General features: G+C 59.3%; 1 protein-coding gene across 1 annotated transcript; it reads right to left on the bottom strand.

The window, feature by feature from the left end:
* Positions 1-275: 275 nt before the first annotated feature.
* SKOR1 (SKI family transcriptional corepressor 1) lies at positions 276-22,683 on the bottom strand. The gene is given in 18 exon segments (XM_012658124.1): positions 276-370; positions 864-929; positions 1,443-1,517; positions 1,772-1,846; positions 3,212-3,283; positions 3,801-3,908; positions 4,863-4,953; positions 6,045-6,174; positions 6,286-6,601; positions 7,100-7,328; positions 7,566-8,256; positions 9,146-9,441; positions 10,145-10,218; positions 10,340-10,357; positions 11,621-11,624; positions 12,032-12,131; positions 12,133-12,273; positions 22,589-22,683. Coding segments are annotated over 18 exon segments (2,676 nt in total).
* Between the last annotated feature and the right edge of the window lie 1,521 nt (positions 22,684-24,204).

Genomic DNA, 24,204 nt, shown 5'->3' with positions numbered 1-24,204 from the left:
CCAGTTAACCCCTAAAAGTCCGATGCCCTGGAGTTCAACCCAAGGGCGAGGCAGTATTTACACTTGGAAACCGAGCCAGGGCCCTGGACTGGGACGCCCCGGAGGGGGAGGGCAGGGCCGGGGCGCCCGGGAGGAGGGCGGGCTGACTGGCGGCTGTATTTACATGGGTCACGTCGGAATGGCTTGTTCCTCGCTCTGGGCCGCCCGGGCAGCGGTTATTTACAAGAGGGAGCAGCATGGCTTGAGGGCGCGTGGGCGCGGCGGCCGGGCCGGCCCTAGGGTAACAGCGGGGGCTTGAAGGAGCAGTTGCCAGTGCAGTGGCGGGGCGTCAGCATCTTGCAGGAGAAGTGGTGCAGGGCGTCGTGGGCTTCTGGGGAGAGAGTCGCGCAGGCCGCTTTGGGCGCCTCGCCTGCCTCACCTCGCCCGCAAGGTCCCCCGTTCCCCTCCCTGGCCTCGCCCAACCCTTTGGGGGCCAGGGGTTCTCAACTGAGTGGCTCAGGTGGTAGCAGGATAGAAGAAAGACCCTGGTGATTCAGAATCACTGCTCTGGTTCAATAGTCCCATTTTACAGAAGAGGAAACTGAAGCACAGTGAGAAAGGGGTCGACTTGCCCAAGGCCAGAGTCGATTCTAGAAGGCAGATTTTCGGATGCCCAGAGCTCAAGGGGCTCTTTCTCCCTACTCCAGAGTTCTAGAATAATTTACCCATTAAAATCAATTCCCACTTCCCTCCTCTCAGCTTCTGCTCCATGCAGACCCTAGCCTCCCCCCTCACTCGCCCCTCCATTCCTTCCTTCCTTCCTTCCTTCGACGGCACAACCAGCACCCGGCACCCCTCCTATCTTTGTTTCCCGGCTTCCGCACCTTTCAATTTCTGCTGGATGGCGTAGCGCGCCTTCCGCTCCTGGTCGAGCTCGTTACACAGGGTATCTGGAAGACACGGGAGGGGCCCGTGAGGAAGCGGGCCCATTCACCCTCTGCACGGCCGGGTCGTAGCCCGGGCTTCATCCTCTCCCCAGGGCGCAGCCCCTCGCAGAAACTACTCCAGGGACAGGGGGAGGGGGTGGCAAAGCTCCAAACTGCAGACTGGCGGAGGGAGGAAATGGCCTGGGATGGCGCTTAAAGGCAGACGGATCTAACCAAAATTAAAGCAAACTTAGGCATTACTTCCCAGGTAATTTTACGCCTCGATTTTTAATTTAGAAACCATGGAAATTGCCGCGATAAGAAGTTCAATCACTCCATGTAATGATGCCTGCAAGCCGTTTGCTGGGCTCGCTTGCCATTCTGAGGCTAATCAGAGTATACAAAGGATATTAAATAAAAAAAATAATTGTTAAATTACCTTCAATTTAAATCCAAATGACTGAGCCAACATTGCGGCTCCTGCCAGACGAGAGGCAGTTACGGCCCGTGCACGCGCTCACCTGACTCCCGTCTTACCTCTGACAATTTGCAGCTGTTGCACCATTTCTTCTCGATAAGCCAATTCCCTCTTCATTTGATCCTGAAAATTATCTGTGCAAATTGATTAAGTGAGAGCTGTTACGCACAGCCCGCTCCCCCAGCTCCACTTCCTCACTTCTCCCCGCATCTTCACCCCTACCCCACCCCCACCCCGCCGTTTGCCTAGCAGGAAACCCTGGGAAAGGAGAGTTGCCCGACTCCTGCAGGGCGCCCAGCCGCAGCTGCCTGCACCCGGCTGCCCCAGTAGGTCTGGAGCACTGGGGGAAAGCTCAGTGACCAAGTGGGGTGGGGCGGGGATGGGGTACCTTTGAGACTCTGAAATTCTCGTTCCAGTTTCTTGCGGAGTTCCATTTGTTCCAGGAGCAGTTTTTGCAATTCGTCTGTGAGGGGTGAGAGAGGGAGGTAAAGGGTGGGGGAGATTCAAACTCAAGGGACCCAGAAAGCACCCAGGTCCTGCCCTGGCCTGCCCTTGCCCTGGTCCTCTCCCTGCTCTGGGAGAAGAGTTGGGGAGGATGGACCGATAAGTAGAGGCCCTCCACACCCTGACTTTCCCATCTGCATCCAAAGGATTTGGGTGAAGAAACAGTCATGGGGGTAGGATGCCCAGGAAAATCAAATTCAGGGTGGTGGAATCCATGTTCCCCCTCTAGGCCCTGGCTCGAGGAACTAACCAGCTTGACATTGCTTTAAGTTGTTCCTAATTCCCTAACCTCAGAGGCTGGCCACAAAAACTTGATTTCCCACTTCAAATGACAGAGCTAATTCCTCTTTTCCATATAAATCAGGGAGAATCCGGTCAAGGCTTTCCCTTCTCAGAAAAATATACATACAACAGTTTGCCTACAATTTCAGGAGGTCCCCAGACTGCCAAATCCATGCTAAGAACCCTCATATAAAGCACCAATGATTTTGAAGGTAATGGCCTATCCTGTAAAACCTGTAACTAGGAAGAATGGAAGACCACTAATGCTTGTCTCCCTCCGCCCACCAAGACCATCCAAGGGCTGGTGGTGGGAGGTGCAGGGAGCTAGGTGTGGGTTGCTCCGTTAGTGCTCTCAGAAACCTGCTCCAGAGGGATGAAAGTGGGGGGACTGCCTTGACCATAGGGCCATTAGTATCTGGGCCCCCCATGGAGAGGCTCCTCTGAAACACAGGAATGGAAGATGGAAGGGCAAAGTGGGGCTAGAGACTCCCTTTCTCTGTGCCTGGAGCCATACCCTATCCCTTGCAGACTGAGCAGCAACACCGGGATCCCATTCTGCAAATAAGCTCCATCTTCACTCCATTTAGGTGATGTGGGGGTGGTTATACATTAATCCCAGGGAAAAAAGATAACCTCTTACACATTCCTAAGATAAATGCCTCCCTGCAACCTTGCTGTTCAGAGAAACTCTTGTTTTCCATTGAGTTTGGGAGACCCAGATTGTCCACAGACATCAAGTTCTGAGAATCATTACTCATTTCTCTTTCCTACTGGGCTACTCAGACACACCCTGGCCTTAGGGACCCAAACTTCCAATACCAATCTGGGGGTTTGGTTCATTCCCCCCACCTCCTACCCGCACACACCCCTCTGTGCCAGGATAATGTGTCCAGAGGATTACCCTTGCCACTCAACGAAAACTGATCCTCCCAAGAGCCATGTCTTTCCCACACTCACCCCCTACAGGCATAACAGCCCCTCTATAGGAAGGGCCCATCTCCCTCAAGCATAGTGTACCCCTTTTTCACAGATTTCACCTCACCTCTGGCCAGGTTCTCAATGTCTTTCTCCACCAGCTGAGTTCCTGTGACATCCAGGGTAAAGCCATCTTCGCCTGGGATACAAGGGAAGTGAAAGGAGTTCTATCCTGGAAGAGGCCTTGGGAGGGGAGGAGTGAGCTTCCCAGGAGCTGTGCCAAGTCAGGGACCTTACTCCTGACCCTGTGCCTTTGGAGGAGACAGTTACAGGCATCCAGTACTACTCACCATCCAAGCCATCATTTTGGGGGTTAGGAGAGTGACCCACTGTAGGAGAGCCGACCCAGGAAGATGGTCTTAGGGCAGGAAGTGCCCTTTGACCTGTTTTATGTGGATAGAAGTGTTCCTCCATTTCCTTTTAATACACCCCTTGCCCTTGCCTGGAAGAGCCCCAAACCCACCAAGGAGGTAGCAACTCAGGAAACCTGGTCTGCACCTCCCCCGCGTTATTTAAATGTTTATCTCCTGGCCGCGGAAGAAAACCAGCAGCCGCTTACTCTAGACTGAAAGCCTTCCTTGCAAGCGTGCGGGAACCGGGGCGATCTGGGTCCCACTTCCCGGTTGCGGCGGGGGGCGAAGGGTCTGAGGGCTCACCTCGGTCTGTATTTGCAGGACTTGGCTGCGAGATACTCCTTTGGTCTGGATAGGATTTCCTCGTTTCCAAATCGTCGGCGGTCGAATGATTGTCTTCCTTATCTGGCTCTTAAAGGCAATAAACCGAGTTTCAAGGAGAGGCAAAGAAACCGTGACCCGGATACCGCCAAAGCTGCCGCGGTCGGGGCGCCCGAGCCCTAATTAAAAGCGTCCTGGCCGCCTCTGGTTCCCGGCTGTGCGCCCAGGCGCGCGCCCTGAGGCTCTGGGCAGGGCACCCCCTCCCCCGCGCGTGGTCTGCTCATCCCCGGCCTCGCGCCCCCGCCCCAGCGCCTTGGAAAAGAGCAAGACGAGCAGCCGAGCCCACCAGGGACGTGCGACCTACATCGCGCGCAGATATTGGGGCGCCGCGAGTGCGCGTGGCCGCCAGATCTGCCTGCGCGACTCTCGCGGAGAACGCAGCCCAGGCAGCTACCTTCGGGGTGGATGCGGGGACATCGCCGGGAGCTCGGCGGCCTCGACTTGCCCAGATTTCTGTGGCCCCCAACCCCTCCTCTGCGAGCAACCTGGTCCCGTGCGCAGATGCAGGCCCCCCGCCCACCCCCGCCGCGTTGGGCCACTACTACCCCGGCGCTTCTGGGGTGCCCACACTCGCGGCCCCCTCCTCCGTCCCGACCCGGCCTGGCCACAGGGGACCCCGCGGCCAAGCACACTTGCTGAATAAATGGGCAGACTTGAAGGAGGTGCCAGGTGTGATTTTTAAAAGGTTTTAACCCTGTGTGTGAGGTGCGCTGTAGCATGCGTGTGTGTGTGTGTGTGTGTGTGTGTGTGTGTGTGTGGAGAGGGTGGGTTGTTACTGTTTTTAAGTAATCAAACGATGGAAGTTGTTGGGAGTACTAGCTTAGCTCCCCCCACCCCAATTATTTTTCTCTCCCTCTCCCTCTTTCTGTCGCTTTTTCTGCGTCCCTGTCTTTCTCTCATTGTCTTCCCTCGCAGGCCTTCCTTGGCCCCGGCCCTCTGCCTGCGGTCCCCATCGCGGTGGCCGGCGGGCTCGGCAGGCGTTACCGTGGGCCTCGGGGCTGCAGAGGTAGGAGGCCGCCGGCCCCAGCGCCGCCGCCGCGCTCTTCACGTGCTCGTCCCTCTCGGGCGCGTACACCTGCGGCGGCCGAGAAATGACAGGCGATCAAGGGGGCTGCGGGCTGCTGCCCGAAGCCGTCCGGCCCTGTCCCGCGGCCGAGAGGCAAAGCCGAGGGGTAGTGGAAGTCGAAGTGCCCCCGGGACCTGACCTCTCCGGGCAGGGTGACGCAGGCAGCGCGCCTGGGAGCCCCTGGAGCCGGCATCACCCTTGTAGATTCAGGGTAATTATTAGCGCCCTCGAGAAAATTAGTGGAAACACAAAGCGGACCCCAAGCCAAGGGCCATTCACAGTTGCCCCCACCCTCTGCGCCCGCCTCCTTTTCGGCGTTTTCCCTCCCGCCGGTGCCTCGTCCCCGGCATAAATGACGCCTTTCGCATCCGGTTAATGACTCGTGTTTTAATGAACCGAATGGAAACGTACAGGTGTGCGCACCCACTTTCAAAATGGCCAACGATTCCAGCCTGGCTGCATACCCCGCCAAGCCCCAGCCCTGCCAACTTGACAGCCCCCCTCCCGCTTCGCACAACGTCCCGAGACAGCTTCCCAACAGCGAACCCTGCGGGTCCCCAGGCAGGAGTTCGAAGAGACTCCGAAACTGCGAGTAGATTGGAGATTCCGGGGACCCAGGACTTAGGGAGAGGCCGCCCCTCCTCTCCTTGCCCTCCCTTCTTCCTTGGGGCTCTGATCCCAGACCCGGCGGGCGCCCTCTGGGCCTGGCCTCGGGAACTCTCCTCTTGGGCTCTGGGTCCCTTTCTTATCTCCTCCTTTTCCCCCAGACCCCTTCTATTTCTCTTTCTGTGCGTCTAGCAATGTCTGCTGCTCTCCTCCGCGCTCCGGTCAACAACAGCAAAAAGCACGCGCGCTCCTCAGGCCTGACACCCCCCCCCCCACCTTCGGAAACCCTCAGTCGAGGGTCTCGTTGAGCCCAGCTCCACGGCGCGCCCGAGGCTGGGCTGCCCAGAGTGGCCAGGGCCTGCTGCTCAAACACCTGCGCGACACAGAACAAAAGTCCGGTCCTCCGCCCGGCCCCCCTCCCCCGCCTGCCCCGCGGCCGGCGGCACAGGGGCTAAGCGGGGAGGCGCCACCCGCGGGGCGGGCGCGGGGCTCACCTTGGCCGGCACGGGGCCTCCCAGGGGCCCGCAAGGCTCTCGCAGCTCGTAGCCGCCGCTCGGTGGGCTCCTCTCGGGTCTCCGCACCACGTCTTCCGCCGCCAAGTCCCCGAATGGGGACCGGCCAGCGGGGGGTGGTCCGAGGCGGCGCCGGGGGCAGGGGCTGCCGCCGTCGGGAGAGTCTGTGGGGCCGTCTGCGCCTGAGGAGGTGGCGGACGGGGGCTCAGCGGGCTGGTCGCCGTCTGGGCCACCTCCCGCGCTGGGCGCGCTGGGCGCGCTGGGCTCGATCTCATCCTGCGCGCCCTCGTCGTCGGGGAAGCGGTTCGACTCCACGTCCACCTCAGGCTCGTCCGCGGTGTCCACGTCGGGAGAGGCAGAATGGTAGCTGGAGCTGCCCTCGCTCAGAAAGTCCGGACTCACGTAGCCGCCGCCGGTCCCCGTGCCCGGTCCCGGCCCCCGAGCAGGCCCAGGGCCGTAGGCCTCGCGGGCGCTACCGTAGAGCTTGGCAATGCTCTCGGCGTCTTTGACCACCGGCCGGAAGGCTGACACGTAGGAGCCTTTGCGTGCGGGCGGCGGCGGCGGCGGGGGCAGCGGGGCCAGGGGCGGTGGCAGCGCCTCGTCCGCGCCGTCTTCGTCCAGCGGCCCACGGGACAGAGCGCTCGGGCAGCGCTCTTCCGCGCCCAGGCCGCCCTCCTTGGCTGGCTCAGCACTGTCCAGGGGCTCTGGGCCGCCGCCACCTGCAGCTGCTGCCGCCGCCGCCGCTGCTGCCGCCACGGCGGCCGCCACGGCCTTAGCTTGACTCTGCGCAGCCGGGTAGGGCGGCACCGGGAGGCTGCCAGCCGCCGGCCAGAACATGGGAAACGTCGGGTACACAGTGGCGGCGGCGGCCGCTGCAGCCACAGCCGCTGCGTCCTTGGCTGCCCCGGAGGGTTGATGCCCCCAGAACATGGCGCCGCTGCCCGGGCCCGTCCCTGCCCCCGGGGGCAAGTGGCCGGCTCCCGGGCCTCCAGCTCCCCCACCAGTGCCGCCGCCGCCGCTGCTCCCAGCACCAGGGCCGCCCTTAGGCTCGCCCGCGCCTAACACCGGGTCGTCCTTTTTGGGGCATAGGCCAAAGGCGGTGGGGAAACCGTAAGGATGCGGGAAAAGTGGTGGGGGCAGCTTTTGCAAAAGGCCAAAGCCTTTGCTGGGCACTGGGATCACCGGGTAGCTGCGTACGCCGGCACCGCCACCAGGCCCTCCCGGGCCCCCCGGGCCGCCAGCTCCGGTGGCCAGGCCAAGTCCGCGCTGCGGATGGGGAGGAGGTGGTCCCGGAGGACCGGCAGCCTCGTCTTCGCCACAGCGCAGACTTTTGTGGGGCGGCGGGCCTGGGGCCATCTCCGCGCCACACCCCGGGCCGCCACCGCCACCGCCGCCAGCACCACCCTTGCCCTGCCCACCCGACCCGCCATTAGAGCCCCCTCCACCGCCTCCTTGCAGCGAGAAGGTCCGCTTGCGTGTGCCGCCGTTGAACATGGCCTTGACGTCCTCCCAAGCGTGGCTCAGTTCGTCTGTGGCAGACTTGTCACTGAGTTTGAGGTGACGGCGCCACGAGTTGAAGTTGGCGGCGTCGGGTTGTGTGTACTTGGCGTCGGGTGTGCGGTGCGAGTGGAAGATGAACTTGTTAGGCGAGAAGTACATGCTGCAGTAGCCGCACTTGATGCACTTGGCCCGCGAGCTGTTGTAACGCGCGGGGATGAAGCTACCGCGCGAGCCCCACGCACACTCGTGCACCACGTCGAAGGCGAAGTTCTCGGGCAGCTTGGGTGGCTTGTGCTCACCCAGGAACGACTTGCACAGGCGTTCGGCCTCGCGCTTGGTGATCATGCCGCAGCGGCGAGAGGAGATGGGCATGGCCCCGGCCCGACGCAGGATCTCCAGCTGCACCGGCGTGCACTGCACGCACGTGATGCCCAGGGCCACGCGGCGGTTGTGGATCTCATTGTAGCTGTAGTTCTTGAGGAGGGTGTTGGAGATCTGCGCCAGGCACAGGCGCTCCTGACCGTCGATGACCAGCGACACAATGGGCACCCCGTACAGCGACGTCTCGCCCACCTGGTTCGGTTTGAGAGCGCTGGAGCCGGAGTAGGGCTGCAGCTCCTGCTTGGAGTTGGGCGAGGAGCTGCCCTCGCGCCCCGGCCCCAGCTGAGTGGTGAGAGCCTCCATGCCGCCGCTCCTGCGAAACAGAGAAAGCAAAGAGCGGATGAGCCATTTTCAGCACCGCCGCCACGGCGGCTCGGGCCCGCCCAGCGGGGCGCGCCGAGTCGGGCGCGCAGGAACAGTTGGCAGTGGGGAGTCCAAGCTCGTTCGCCCCCTGGACGGGTGCCTTTTGTTATTCAGACCCGTCTTGGCGTCACAACAAAAGCCCCCGGGGTTTGGGGGAGGAGAAGGGGTAATGGAGACCTCTGGAATGCCAGAGCTGCTAGGAACCCAATCCTGTTTTCGGATTGGGGAGGAAGTGGGACCCAGAGACGCAGAGTGACTTGCCCAAGGCCACACAGCAAAGCCATTGCCAAACTCAGGCTTTCCAACGCCCAGGTCCGTGCGCCTTCGGCCACCCTTGCAGCCGGTCCTGCCGGCCGGGGTCCTGAAGCCCGGACTTCGGGGACCCGCCGCCCCTCTGCTCAGTCGCGCATGCACGCGGGCGGGCTAGGGCAGCGCGGGGAGGGGTAGGGAGGCGGGGGAGGGGCGGTCACTGCCCATCTCCAGACAGCGGGGGGTGGGGGAGGCAGGGAAAAGGGGGAGGGACCCAGGTTTGCCTGGGAGGGAGAGAGGCGGAGGCGACCGCTGTTCGTGGTGCTGAACCCGACCCTCTCCAAAGCGCGCCGTGCGCACCCAGACCCAGGGCAGCTCCCACCGCACTGAGCTCCGCGCCGAGCCGGTTTCCGAGAACAACAGTGCCAGTTTCCACAAACCCGTGCTTCTTCTCTCAAGCCTGACGTCCCGGGTCCGTTGAGCAGAAAGATTCCGGCTCGATATATAAACCGTTTTCTTTCCAGCCATTCGTGGGACCAGGATTATGCAGTTCCTAACCACATTTCTGCATCTTTAGTTGCGTTCCAGACCAAAGTTGGTTTCCACTGGGGTCCGCGCGAGGGATGGAGAGGTTCTCAAGGAAGTTTCTTAGGAGCCACTTCTTCGCTTCCAGTCGCCCCCTCCCTGAGCTTTCCTCCTTCAGAAATGCCTTTCCCACCCAGGCCAAATGCGGGATCCTGGGGCTCTGGGCTTCCTCTTTTGGGAGATCTCCTCTCTGAGTATCCTTCCTGACCCGCTGTCCTGGTTCTTAGGGGCTGGAAGGAATCCCGGCCGTCTTCGAAGCCACTAAAAGCCTCCAGGCAGAAAAGTTGCTGCCGGTCCCCAGCTTTGCTCTGTAGCTGAGGCAGGGAGGCAGCCGCACCGGCAGACCTCAGCAGCAGGGGGACCCGGGAACTGATGTTTGGGCCCCTCTAGGTCGCTGGGCCCAACCACTTGTCCTCTGACACGCAGGGCTCCATCCTGGCGCATGGCTGCCGTGGGGAGCAGCCCAACCCTGAGGGCCCCTCCCCTAAACTTGGCCGGGAAGGCAAATCCATTTTCAGAAAGGCAGCTCCAGGCGGACAAGGGATCCGAGTTTAAAAGCCTTTAGCAAGGAGAGTGGACTCTTCTGTCCGTCTCTCGCCCTCTCTATTTGTCTGGGTGCCCCTCATGTGTAGATCTTATCTGTCCCTGAGCTGTCTGTCTCTGCCAGCTCGCTGCTCTTTCTCCCATCTGTCTTCGTACCTTCTTCAAGTATCAAGCTATTTATCTGTTATCTGTCTGTTTCATCTTCATCGCTGAGGATGCAACTGAAACAAGTTGACCCTCTGCTCACATTGAAGTCCCTTGTCATTTTAGGAGGCAAAAGCACTGTCCTAACTCCCGGCTGAAGGGTTAGCGAGACAAGCCCCGTGCCCCCCGGAGGGCTCTCGGGCGGGCTGCGGAGGAGGCTGGAGGGCGCGTGGCTCTGGGAAATGACGATGGCTTCTCGGTTTCCCGAAATTGGCAAGTGCGCCTGGCCCGCATACAGTGAAGAGAGCGCCCTGAGCCGAGCGCGTCCTCCCGAAGCTGAGGGTCCTGGGTCACCGTGGGGTTCCCCTGGCGGTGGGGGGGTGTCCAGGCCCTGGAGCCAGGAGAAGGGGAGGCCCTAGGAGAGCAACAGAATTTCGGGGGCCAAAGCGGAAAGCACAGGCGAAAAGCCGTGCGCAGCGACCGGGCGCAGCGGCCAGGGCAGCTGGGGAAACCGTCATCAGCTGCTGGGGCTTGAGGGGTGAGCTTGGGAAAGGGCAACGAGGCGGGAGGCAGGCAGCAGCACGGACGAGGCGGTGGAGTCATTAGGTTTAATGACAAAAACAACAGCCACAAGAGCCCAAATCAGAACTAAACGAATCAAAGCCGTAGGGGCAGGGCGCAGGGTCGGCAGGCTACCGGCGGCGGGTACTCACCGTGCGGCGGCGGCTGGAGCCGGGCGAGCGGCGAGCGGAGGTGCGCGGCGGGCGGAGCGGCGGGCGGGAGTCCGGGATCCGCCGGGCTCTCAGGGTGACGGCGCGGCCCCTCCCCGCGCGCGCGCACAGCCGCGCTCCCCGGCTCTCCGCGCTCCCACCCGCCGCCCCTCCTGCTCTCAGCGGGCGCGGGACGCCGGGGCTCCGGGCGCGGAGACGTGTGCCCTGAGCCGCTGTCCCTGAGGCCGGGGGCTGGCCGGAAGAAGAGGCCGAAGCCCGGCGCGCATGGCGCGGCGGCGGGCAAGGCGCGGTCACAGCCGGAGTGGTGAGGCCGGCGCGGGGCGGGCGCGCCTGACAGCTGTGAGCCGCGCCGCCACACCCACCGCCCGCGCAGTCACTCGCGCCCTCCCCGGTCCGCCCGCCCGCGGGCCACACGCGGCGCCCACCGCCTCCCCGTAGCCCCAAGGCCTGCGCGCCCCAGGTAAGCGGCCGCACACCTGCGCCCCGCGCCCCGCACCTGCGTCCCGCGCTAGCCCGAGAGGCCAAGAGGGAGGAAGGGCCTGGGGCCGCAAAGTTTGCCCCCAAGAACCAAATGGGGAGGGCCCAGTACTCCCCGCCAAGGGGCCAGGATTGGGCTGGGCCAGGGCCCGGTGATGGGGCTGAGGGGGGCTTCGGAGAAAGGGACGCAGGGAGAGGCACCTCACTTTCGGGCCGCAGGGGAGGGCCAGAGTGGTGGAGCCCAGAGTGGCCCTGGGGAACCAGTAGGTCACCAGCGGCCGGGACAGGTCCCTGGGTGCGGGCCACTGGGGATGGCTGCGGGAAGGGAGCAGATCCGTCTCGCCCACCCTCCGGACTTAGGCGGGGGACACCAGGAACGATCTAGCCTGGGGAGGGTCGCCCTCCTGCTTCGGCAGGAGGACTAGGGAACTGGGACCCTCAGCCTCGAGTGCCTCCGCTCGCGGTCGCCAACAGGCCCAGGGCAGGAGCCAAGTTATCTTCGGAGAGACCTGAAGGCAACTTCTCTTTTCACGCTGCTAACTCAGTTTCCCGGTGGTGGAGGTCCAGCCCCCTGACGCCACAGACGCCCCTTGGCACCTTCTCTCTCCCCCAAGCTCCATTTCTCTCTCTCTCTCTCCTCTCTCTCATTTCTATCTCTGTCGGTCTCTGTCGTCAACCATTCTTTTCCCTGACATCAGTTGGTCCCGGTCTTCTCCCTCTCTCTCCATCTCTGTCTCTACTTCGTCACTTGAGTTACTAGTCGCACCCCCGCCCCTCCTTGCCCGCACCGAGCGCCCCCTCCGCCGCTTCCACCCCCCTCCCTGCCCCTGTGGCATTAAGTGTCCTTAATGGACACGTTAATTAAACTGTAATTAATCATACTGTCCGGCCCAAGTTTGAACAATTACCCTAATCAAACAGAAGTTAATAATGGCAGGGATGGCCCGGGGCGCGGCGGGCCGCCCGGGCAGGGGGCGCAGCGGCCACCGCGACTACCGACGGTGGCAGCAGCGGCGAGCGCAGCCTGTCCTTGGAACCCGGGCGGCGCCATAAATCTTCCGTGGGTAGCGGCGCGGGGTCGCCCTCGCCCCGCCGCCTCGCTTTCCCTCTTGCTTTCGGGTATGGGCCCTCTTGCCTCCTGCGTTCCGGCGCCTCCGGGGAACGTGGCTGCTCCTCTCTCCCGCTGCCCCCTCTCTCTTCTGTTCCCTGCGGGCTCGCAGGGGACCCGGGAAAGGCCTCTGGAAGCACCACCGGGTCGCGCAGGCCTAGCCCTCGGAGAGGAACGGCCTGGAGACCCACTCGCCCTCTCCCCCTACCCGGACTAGCGTGTTCTCCTAGACCCGGAAAGCCACTCCCAAGTTGGGGGCCCTGTCTCCTCTGCAGAGTGTCTTCTAGATCAGGCTCGTGCTCTCTCCCCTCCCTTGGCTGCGATCTCCCTGCCTTCCCAACTCTTCTCCCAGATGAGTCCTGGAGCCCGCTCGGCCCCTCTCTCTCTGTTTGCTTCTGGCCCCTCCGTCCCCGCGTCTCTCCCAGGCGCTACCTCTGTCCGGCTCCAACTCTGCAGCTCCCTATCCACACCCCCAACCCTGCCCGGGGAGCGGGGGAGCGGGAACCTATTTTCGGCCCTGGCCCAGTCCCTATCCGCTGGTCCCCCCCTCTCTCAGCGCAGGCTCCCCCACCCCATAATTACAATCTCCTTCAGTAATTATTCTTGGCCTCCTAATGATTTTTTAAAAGGCATCTCAGAATTCGGTATGGCGGTGACAACGACCAGAGAGCTAGGACGCCCCCGGGGGAATGAGGGGTGGGAAGGAAGAGGGGATGGGCAAGGTCCCCCTGGGCAGGGGCTACCTGTCCTGCCTCTATTGTACTTCGAGGACCAGCGACGCCTCCCGGGCTAGCTTCTAGGGCGTTGCCTGTAGCCGGACCCGCGGGGCCAGGGACCTCTCAGACAAAGAGCGCCACCCCGGATTACCGCACCAGTGGTAGTGCAGTGTCGCCCCCGCGTTCGCGTTCAGCACCAAGCTACGGACAGCTCCCCGTGCCTCTGCCCGCCCCAGGAGAGTCGCCCAGCTTTCAGTCGCCGGTCCACGCCGGAGAAAGGCCGAAGGCGCGTGGCGAGCGGCTGGGGAAGCCCCGCCACTCAGTGCGGGTCTCCGGGGAGCAGGTCTCAGGGTCGCGGCTGGGGCCGTGCTCTGGGCCAGCGTCTGGTCCGTTATCACCGCTGCGGACAGCGTTTACGGTTTGCACAGCCGGTTCTCACAGGGCCCTGAGGATAAGTAGGGATCATTTATTCCCATTTTACAGGCAGGAAACTGAGGTCAACGGTGGAAGCCAACGCCCTCCTCCTCACCGGGCTCCTCGGTCAAGGGCGGCCGGCTGATCCCCTAGACCAGACTGCCGTGCCCGGCACGCTGCCCGCTGCGCTGCAGACGGCCTAGCTGAGGGAAGGGACGGCAAGGAGGGCGCCGCGCCCTGCGGCACAGGAGGTTTTGTTGTCACCCTCACGACACATGGGCGGAGGAAAAGGCCTAGTAAAGCCAGGGCACTTGCTCGGGGCAGTCAGCGAGTAGCAGGGCTGGGACTTACACCCAGGCCCGGCCGGGGCGGGGTGGGACCCCTCTTCCCCGGTGGCAGCTCTGGGTCCTGCGGCTCTGGCCTGAGCCCGGGGAGCCCGCAGGAGTCGTTGCCTGTGGCCTTTCTGACCCCCGTTTCCCGGGGAGTCTCTTTTATCGGCTGCCCGGTGGCACCAGGGTCGGGAGCCGGACTCCGGATCCGGGGCGCGCCTGGCGTGCTCCCCGCGCCCGGCCGGGCGTGCGCCGCCTCCGCGTCCACTCGGGCTCGGGCTGCGGCTGGGGCTGGGCGGCCGCGCTCCTCCGCAAGCACATATCTTTTACCAGTTGAATTAACGGCAGTTTTCGTCAGTTAATTAGGTTTAATTTACATAATTAGTACAGTATAAAGAGGATTGGGGATAATCATGGGGTACGTAGCGCTTACTGTGTAAACACGTATTCTGAATTAAAAATCAGATGTAATTAAGGCGCGCAGGCCCTGTTTAGGCAGGGTTTTAATTGTAATGAATTTCTAATTAACACTCAATGATTGCCAAATGCAAAGGGCTGTAAAATTTTCTTGTAGTTTTGCTAATTTATTGTTTACTTAATATCTGGATATTAATCCGACGGCCGGATAGACCCGCGCCCGGGCGGAGGCGGCCCAGGCCCGGCAAGCGCGGGAGGCGGGCGGGGCCGGCGGGGCCAGCCCGGGAGCCAGGTGAGGTCGGGGGAAGGCGGGGCCGCGGAGCCACGCCAGGGGTCCAGAGCTCCCAGCCCACCTCGCTCCGGTGTGGACCGAAGACCGAGGCCAGAAGAGGGCCGGACTTGCGGGACTGAGGCCGCACGCTCTGTCCCTGCCGCCCAGACCAGGCCCTTAGGAATCGGAGGTGAGACCTGCGCTCCCCACAGCGGGGGACTTCGTCTCCGGGGAGAATCAAAAGGAGGGAGAAAAGTCGCGGCCTCTATGTGCCCAGATCCGGTTCTTCTGCTGACCATTTGTGGGACCGTGGACCTTGAGCTGGCCTCCACGTCTGCATCTGTAGGATGGGCACAGTCACCTGCACTTCGCGGCCTGAAGGACTGATTGGGAGTTCCGAGAACACTGGCCCATGAACATCTTTCTTCAGGAGCCCTGCTTGGGGAAACTTGGGACAGGGGCAGAGCCCCGAGGCCTTGGGAATGGTTGGAAGGCATTGGGCCATGCCCTGCCCTTCCCGAGGCTCTCTGGGCACTTGGGGGTGCAAGTTAGGCTGGGAAGGACCGAACCTGGAAGCCTGGATCAGCCGTCTTTGCCCTAACCAGACACAGAAGGCCCCGCAGGCTGAGCAGAGGCATTAGGAAAAGAGGGTGGGTGAGCAGCTCTAGTTACCCCAGGATTTCCCCACGAGGAACCCCCTCCCCAAATCTCTAGTTTGGGTCCCTGTCCACATTCCAGCTGGTCCTCTGGGAGTGAGGGGCTCCCTTCCTGTCAATTCCAGCTTAGCCACCAGCCTCTTTCCAAGGTCCTCTCAGCACAGGGGAGACTGTGCCGGCACTTAGAAGTCTCCAAGGAAACACACCAAGAAAACTCACCCAGAATCTTCTACCCCACAGAGCACGGTGCCCACACTTCGCCGCACCTGCCTGTCCAAAGCCGCAGAGGCCTCTCCTTGCCACTGTGCAGGGAGGGCCTCCTCTAAGCCTGCCTGCTGGGCCCCTCATCCCTGTCTCATGGCGATTTTATTTTCATCATTGGATTGTTCATGGGTTAATGTTTCCTGATTACTTATTTGTGTTTTCTGTTTCTCCCACTGGAATGTTCTGTTTGCTACTGTGTACCCAGGACCTTTAAACAGGGCCTGGCACATAGTAAGTTCTCAATGTGTTTGTTGAATGAATGAGTGAACAACATTTGAGTGGGAGAGCTGTGAACTGCAGCCTAGGTCCCAGCTGACTTGCTGGCCACAGTGACTGGTGCCCTTGGGTTCTAGTGGCCAATCTGGCTCTTCAAGAGAATGTTTTCTCTTCCCCGGTGATGGTTAGGAGGTCTTGGAATTCCCATCTTCCACACAGACTCAGGCAAGGCCGCTTGGGCAGAGCCCCCAGAGGTTTGTTCTGAGGAGGTGGGTAGCAGCTGGCAGTCTTGCTGAGCGCCCCTTGGTTGCAAGGGGCTTCCTTCCCAGGGGCTCCTCTACTCAGCAGGTGGGGGAAAGGGCTGGAAAGAGCACAGACTCTGGAGCCAGCAAACCTGCTCTGTTTGAGTCTCCAAACCTGCATCTGTCATGAAGTCATATGAGTCTTACAGGGATGTCATAAGGATTAGATAAAGCACTGGGTATATGCCACATGGCCAGGGCTGGCACTAGAGTGAGGTGCCTAGGATGGAAAATTTAAGGAGGTGCTCACTGTCAAGGTCCTGAAAGTCCTCCCCTAGTCCCGGCCCTGCACAAAGCACATGGCTAAGAGTAGGTGCTCAGCCCACGGGAGCTCTTCCTTCCCTGACAGCCTCAGATCACTTGAGGACGGCGGCCTGAGCACCAGGGGAGTCCAGCCTGCTTGCTGGGACAGGTCAGGGGCAGCTCTGAGCCCAGGTTTTGGGGTATTGGGCAAACCACAGGATGCTACATCAGTTGGAAGAAGGGATTCCAGGGCCGTCTGTTCCCCACAGGCTCTCTGACTCACTGCAGTGAGCCCAGGGGAACCCGAGTCATCATTTACATCCCATGTAATTCATTTATTTGAAGTATACACGTCAATGACTTTTTTGTATATTCACGGTTGTGAAACCATCACCAACACCACATGTTGGAATATTTTCATCACCCCAAAGAGAAACCCTATTATAGCTATCACCCCTCATTTCCCTCCCCCCCGCCCCCAGCCCTATCTACTTTATGTCTCTATAGATTTGCTGCTTCTGGACATTTCATATAAATTGAATCATGCAACATACGGTCTTTTTATGACTGGCTTCTTTTGCTTAGCATGTTTTTTAGGTTTATCCATGTTGTAGCATGTATCAGCATTTCATTCCTTTTTATTGCCAAATAATATTCCATTGTAGGGATATATCACATTGTGTTTATTCATCCGTGTGGATATTTAGGTTGTTTCCACTTTTTGGCTATCATGAATAATGCTGCTATAAACATTTGTGTACAACTTTTTGTGTGGCTGCATGTTTTAATTCCTTTTGGGTATATACATAAGTGTGGAAGTGCTTAACTCTATGGTTAACCTTTTAAGGAACCACCAGACTCTATTTTTTTTTTTTAATTCCAGGGTATTGTGAGGGTATAAACATTATAGTTACACTTTATGTCTTTGCCTCACCCAAGTGCGGGTTAAAGTCATGCCCTTCCCTCCCTTTAGTGCTCCCCGTGTCCTTTAGTTGTAGATTTGCCCCCCCATCCCCCTAATCCCTAGAGAGTATTTCTGCCATGTGATCAACCTAGTGTTGATCAGTTAGTACCAATTTGATGGTGAGTACAAGTGGATCCCGTTCTTCTGCTCTTGTGTTGCCCCACTTTGGATAATGGGCTTAAGTTTAATCCAGGAATGTATAAGAGGTGCTAGATCACCGTCGTTTCTTATGATTCAGTAATATTCCATTGTAAACATATACCAAATTTTAATAATCCACTCATGGATTGATGGGCACTTAGGTTGTTTCCACATCCTTGCAATGGTGAATTGTGCTGCCGTAAACATTCGGGTGCAGATGTCACCAGACTCTTTTTTCAAAACACTGTACCATTTTATGTTCCCATGAGCAATGTATGAGGGTTCTGATTTTTCCACATCCTCAACACCACTTATTATTTGTCTTTTTTATTATAGCCATCCTAGTGAATGTGAAACAGTATCTTATTGTGGTTTTGATTTGCATTTCCCTGATAAAATAATGTTGAGCATCTTTTCATGTGCTTATAGCCATTTGTGTGTCTTATTTGGGGAAATGTCTATTCAGATCCTTTGCCTGTTTTTTCGACTGGTTATTTGTAATCTTATTATTGAGTTGTAAGAGTTTTTTGTGTATTCTACATACAAGTCCCTTATCAGATAATACGATTTGCAAATATCCTCTCCCATTCTGTGAGTTGTCTTTTCACTTGCAGTCTTAATGGTTTCCTTTGAAGCACAATAGCTTTTAATTTTGATGATATCCAGTTAATCTATTTGTTGCTGCTTGTGCTTTGACGTCATATGACGAAGGCTTTGCTGTGAGATTTACTTCTATATTTTCTTCTAAGAATTTTATAGTTTTAGCTGTTTAGTTTTAGTCTGTGACCCATCCGTTTTTAGTTAACTTTTGTGTACGATGTGAGGTAGGGATCCAAATTCATCTTTTGCATGTGGATATCCAGTTGTCCCAGCACTATTTGTTAAAAGATTATTCTCTCTCCATTAAATTGTCTTGGTACCTTGCTGCCTTTTCTGGTCTGGAGAAATGACTATCCCCCCTTTCCCAGGAGAGATGGCATCAGCCTTGCTGGGATTTCAGTGAACAAGCAGGTGGCCCCAGCTGGGGCACCAGGACTCCCCCAGGGCCTCTCCAAAACCTCAGCCATGCCCAGCACAGGTGCTGGAGACACCATCTTACTTGGTGCCTCCTGTGTGCCAGCAGCTGGGGTCACGGCAGGGATCAAGGCAAGCTAGTCCCTGTTCTCTGGAGCTCACATTTCAGCAGGGAGATGGACAAGAAGGATTACCATAATTTCAAGTGGGGACAATTGCTGTGAAGAACAAATGAAACAGAGTAGGGGGTTCGAGAGGGACAGGATCAGGGCTGGGGCTGGCAGTGGTGGCGGGAGGAGAGTTGCTTTTCTATTTCTATTGACACTGGCTGAGGGAACTTGAGTCCCCACTGTGCACCAGGTGCTGTGCTGGGCTCTCGGCACCTCTCATCCCGTTTGGCTCTCCCCAGAATCTTACGATGCCAGCATGTCCACTTCACAGTTGTGGAAGTTGAAGTTCAGCGGTGAAGTGATTGGCCCAAAGCCACACAGCCAAGAAGTTGTAGCCATAAGACTCAAACCCCGACCCGTCTGAAGTGAAGCCTGTTTCTTCAGCAACAGCTGCCTCCCTGTAAGAGGCGGGCTCTGTTCTCTTAGGACTCTCACTCCGGTAAGGGAGATGGGACACCCGCAGTGGCTCCACCCCAGCACGGTGTAGCAATAGAGGCACATGCCGCGTACTTGGAAGGCAGAAGGGTGAACTGTCAGTGGGTGGGGAGGGCTCGACATGACCAGCTCCTGGGCAGGTGCAGGGAGCTGCCGTTTGCGTCTGCAGAGGAAGGAGGCTGGGTGGGCTCCTTTTCTGGGGAGGCCGCATCTCTCCTGGGGAAGGCAGATAAAAACGTGGGGAATCACAGGGACTTAGGTGGTCGCATGTGAGTGTGCGTGTGTGTGGCCAGGGGTGCCTGGTGGAAACAAGGGGGTGGACACCAGTGCTTTAGAAGCGTTTTGTGCATGTCACAGTCAGCAGCAGGGATGATATAATAATGACATCGACAACATCCCCAACTGTCATCACCCCATTTTATCAACGGGGAAACTGAGGCCCAGCGAGGTTAGGCATCCTGCCCAGGGTCACACAGTGAGTCGATAGAGGACCCAAGACTTCAAGTCAGGTTTGTGACTCCAAGCCCTTGCCCTTCATGGCTACATTCCGCTGCTGCCCCCACGGGATTGCCAAAAAAGGACCCGGGAGGCTGTGGGCTGGAGGAGAAGGGCTCGTCTGGGTGTCAGAAGACACACGTTGAATCCTTCTCTCCTACCACTTGGCTGACAGACTCTGACCAAGGGATTTAATATATTTAAAAAAATTATTTTTACTACAAAAATAATACATGTTCACCGTGTTGCATTTGACAAGTGCAGAATAGCAGAGAGAAAAGTAAAGAGCACCGGTCTCATCAGTCCAATGTTTATGTATCTTTTTGGAAGTGACTTGTTCCACATGGCTGGGGGCGGGGAAGGGCAGGTCCCCGAAGTTCTTGGGAGCCCCTTCCTTGACTTAACCGCTGTTTCCTGAGCTTCTCCTGAATGCCAGCCCTCAACCCAGCTCCTGCCTTCCCCAGGCTGTCCCTGACATGAGGCGGACGGACGGTGCGAGGAAACACAAGGCCCACACAGTGAGGTCAGGCAGTGACCCGGCAGTCCTGGGGTGATGGGAGCCTCTGGGCTGGGCTCCTACACCCGCAGGCTAGGCCAGGTGGGTGCTGGAAAAGGCCTCCTCAGAGGAACTGCAAATTTTGGCTGAGCCTTGGAGGATGAACAGAAATGGGACGGGAGATAGAGGATGTGGGGGAAAGGTGTCCCAGGCTGAGGGAACAGCCTGTTGGATGGCTCAGAGGCAGCGAGTGCTCAGCACATTCAGGGAGCAGAGCCTCACCCCTGTGACGGGAACATGGAGAGGGAGACAGGTGGGGAAGCCCCTGCTGCCCCTGTCCTTGCGGGGGAGCTGGGAGGACCAAAGGAGAGAGTGTGAAGGCAGGTCGCCATGCCCAGGTCATACTGCAAGACAAATGGTGTTTCTTTTATTTCTCAAAACTTTTTCCATGCTGTGGCCTTTGTTATTTTTCCGGTGAATGCTCCATTTCTCTCCCTATGTACCCCCCCGGCCCCCCACCAAAGGAGGAAAAAGATAAAAGGGCAAAGTCCTAGGAAGGCTCAGCAGCAGTTTGACTGGATGCTTTTAACTCAGTCTGGGCAGGAGAGACTTTTTATCCCCTGCAAGTCAATGCAAACTGTTAGGGAGATAAATAAATGACAGAGCTGCCGATGGACTGTTGGGCTCAAAGGAGGGACATTTGTCTCACTTTAGAAGAAGGACCTGGAGGGCTCAGCCCCATCGACTCGTTCATTGTGCTGTTATCTGCCAGAGAGGCGGTGACACCACAGCAATTAAGACAAACTTTAGTCTGTGAGTTCGTGCCTGCAATTGCGTGCCTTCGAAACAAGACAAATGACACCGCCAAGGGAGGAAACAAAGTCTTTTTCAGGCTCTGTCCAAAGTCACAGCGAATATGTGTGGTTGTCCAGCAGAAAATTTGTCATTATGAGGTCTGGGCTCTGCCGCCTCCCCCCTCCCAACACTGGAGTCCACCTCACTGGCTTGCACCAGCCCAGGCTGTCCTTGGACCCCACCTGGCCTCCCCCGAGGGGCCCCACCCACTGCCGGCCCCGCCCTGCCCTGCCCGCCCCCCCCGGGTTAGGGGCATCTCTTCTGGATCAGAGACGTGATTTCTGCCAAGGCAGATAGGGGTCCTGACAGAGCCGGGGAGTGTCATCGCGGCCCAGCCGGCTCCACTCCCTGTGCCCGCGGCCAGCGCCTGCGTCCCCTGCCCGGCTCCGCTGCAGACGCCGTTGCACCTCCCTGCTCCCTGTGCCACACGGCCACTCCTCTCGCCCCTGCCACAGCACCTCGGAGCTGGTGCTGGCCGCCCTGGATTGAGCTGTTTGCTCTGCCGGCCGCAGGAAGTGAAAACACTCGATGGCCTCCACGTTGGAGGCTGGGACCTGGTTCGGGTACAGTCTGCGGGGACCGCCTGGCCCCAGGAATGGAGTCGGGCTGCTGCCCGGGCCGCTGTGACCCTTCAGTGCGGCTGCCTGCTCGCCCTCCTGCGCCAGGCCCTTCTGTCGCCTGGCGGGGCACGGCCTCCCTCCCCGCCCCTGCCCGCCCCGCTACACCTTCCTTTCTCGCGGCCTCTCTGTGACCGAGAACACGGGCTTCCGTCCTAACAGGGCCTGGGCCTGGCTAAAGGTTGGAGCTCCGAGGGGCAATCTGGGCAGCGGTCAGTGGGGAGGGGTGACATCTCCGAGGCATCACGGCCCTCGCCGGGCTCCCCCGTCCGTGTGGAGGCAGCGTCAGCCCCTTCTGACCGGCCCGTGTGAAGGGGCCTCAGGGGGCTGCCAGCCTGCACGCAGCGCAGTGTCCTCCTGAGGCCTCGCTCGGAGGTTTGACGCTGGCCTCCAGCGCGAGCGAGCCGCGGCCGGAGGTGCTCGCCTCCCGGGAAGGTGCAGGTCTGCTCAGCTTGAGCAAAAGGTCCTTGGCGTTCGGGCAGGGCGCCCTCGGCTTCCCTCAGCCGGGCTACCCCACCCAGCCCAGCTTGCACCGGCCTGACCACCCCCGAACTGGGCTGGGCCTTGGGTGGGGGCTCTGGGTCACGCTGCTTTGGACCACAAGGCCTGTGTCCAGCCACACCTGGGGAGGAAGGTCCCGCCTCTCCTCCGTCTGCCCCCCCTACCTCCTTGGAGGGTCTCCAGAGCCCTGGGATTCTGTATTCCGAGTTTCCCACGTGGGAAAACCCAAGACAGAAGCAGGAAGGGAGTGCCGAGGTGGCCTCCTCCCCTCCAAGCCAGGGCCCTACATGCAGAGGAGGCACCTCCCTCTCATTGTGACCTGGGCCCCCGTGAGGGCCCTCCTGCCCCAGAAACGCTCCTCTCAGGCTTCCCTGAAGGTCTCAGAGGCCTGAGGCTGCACCCAATGGGGGTCTTTCTCCAGGGGGCTCTGGTGAGAAAGCCAGTGGGCGTCACTGAGGCTTGGAGACCAGGGTGGGACAGTGACAAGCCCTGGGGAGGAGGGGCTGCTCCCAAGGCCTCAGTCTGAGGGCCCCATCCCTCCATCCCCCTGCCCTCCCCTCTGCCCTCCCACACCTCGGAGCACCCTCCTGGTGTCGGCCCTGGGCCGGGTCCTGGGGATGGGGATGAGTAGAGGTGCCTGAAAGGAGGAACAGGAATTAGCCACATGGACAGGTTGAAGGTGGCTGGGGCTGGCTTTCCAGGCAGAGAGAAGAGCTCATTCCTGCCCCACCGTGTTCTAAGTCTCACCCCGCCCGTGACCTCTGAGGGCGAGAGTAGCTTGGCCTCAGGCTGCCAAGGGTGACCAGAGGAATGACAGAGCCCAAGCAGGCTAAAGAGGGTCCTGCCTCCAGCCAGAGAACCCCTGCAGGAGAACCCCTCAGAGGTCACCCACTCCCCATCTTCCTGACTTCAAGCCAGAGGGAGCTTACACATTGGGGGCTGCTCCAAAGCAGGAGCCTCGACCTGGGGTCATGAGCTGCAGGGGCTCCAGGCCCCCCCGAGTTGTGAACAGAACTCTGTGCATGCGTGCGGGTGCACATACCTCTGGGGATGCTCACAGGGCCTGTGGCCCCAGATGGCGAGAACTCTGCTCTGCAACTTCAGGGCTGGGAGGAGCTCTGGGGCTCAGTGCGATCAATCCCTGCATTGACAGATGAGGAAACTGAGGCTCAGATAGGAGACGTGCTTTGTCCAAGGTCACCCTGGAAGCTAATCTCCAGGTCCAGGGCTTCTAGACAGAGCAGTGTTTCCCAGCATTTCCCAGAGGGCGCTCTGCACCCTTACCCCCAGGGAGCTGGTGGAAGAGCAGGTCCCGGGGCCCCACTCCCAAACGTACTGATACACCATCTTTGCACACCAGAGTTTGGAACCTCTGCGCTTAGAGGACGGTGTGTGTGTGCGTGTGCACACCAGAGTGCTCTGTGAGGCCCTTGGGCAGCTGATTTCTGGGGCCATGGTTAAGACTGGGGCTCTGAGTCCCAAACAGTGCTTTGCTACTTACGTGTTGGGTAACCCTGGGCAAGTCGCTCAGCCTGTGCTTCGGTTTCTCCATCTGCACAATGGGCAGAATGATAACACCCCCATCTACCTCGTGGGATTGGGGCCAGGATTAAATGAGTTGATAAAGCCCTAAGCACAACCTGGCACGGGACACCTGCTCATTTTTCCTGCCTCCCCTGGCTTGGGATCTGGGGTGACAGCTTGCTGGGCGCATCTTCTCAAAACAAGGACAGGCTTGAAGTCTTGGGGGTGGCTGGTCCACATCCTGGGGTGGTCAGGCCTGTCTGGGGAGCCCTCAAGCTTGCCCCACGGTCCGAGCGCCCCTCCCTGGGAAGGTCCACCACCCTCGCGGCCTGCAGCTCTCCCCTGCCCTGAGCACTGGGCCAGGGAATGCAGTCTTCGTGGCCCCAGCCCGGCCATTTCTGTGACCTTCCTAGCCCCAGGGAAGTGGCTCAGTAGGATGATGCTGCCCAAGGCTCAGAGGCCGCTCAAGGCCTGTGCCTTACAAAGTGTTACTAAAAACATGATGGCCTGGACTCTGCTGTGGGAAACCAGATGACGCCTCGCACGGGTGGCCCTTTCCTGGCTCTGGACTGAGCATGGGCTGGGAATTGCAACTCCACCATTTTGGCCCTTTGGCCAACAAATATTTATTGTGCACCTACTAGGTGAGGCTTTATTCTTTGCACTGCGGATATGGTGTGAAGAAAACAGACCAGAATCGCTGCCCATGTGGAGCTTTCATTGTAACGGAGGGTGGGGGAGGTAGATAGAAGATAAGTAAGTAAAATGAGTGGTTTGTCACACAGTTACAAAGCAACAGCGCAGAACGGTGCAGGCAAGGGGCGTGTGCGTACCCGAGGGAGGCGTGGGAGGGTGTGATTTTGAGTAGAGTGGTCAGGTAGGTCTCACTGAGGTGCCATTTGAGCTAAGGCCTGCAGGCTGAAGTGAGCTTTGTGGGTACGCCGGGGGGATGCTGCAGGCAGCAAGTACAAAGGCCTACATTCACCCGCGATACTGGCTGCTAGTGACACAGAAAATGCAA

Source organism: Propithecus coquereli, unplaced genomic scaffold (genome assembly GCF_000956105.1).
Source record: "Propithecus coquereli isolate 6110/MARCELLA unplaced genomic scaffold, Pcoq_1.0 Scaffold573, whole genome shotgun sequence".
Taxonomy (NCBI): domain Eukaryota; kingdom Metazoa; phylum Chordata; class Mammalia; order Primates; family Indriidae; genus Propithecus; species Propithecus coquereli.
The sequence above is the reverse complement of the archived record's forward strand: the minus strand, read 5'-3'. Positions and strand labels throughout refer to the sequence as shown.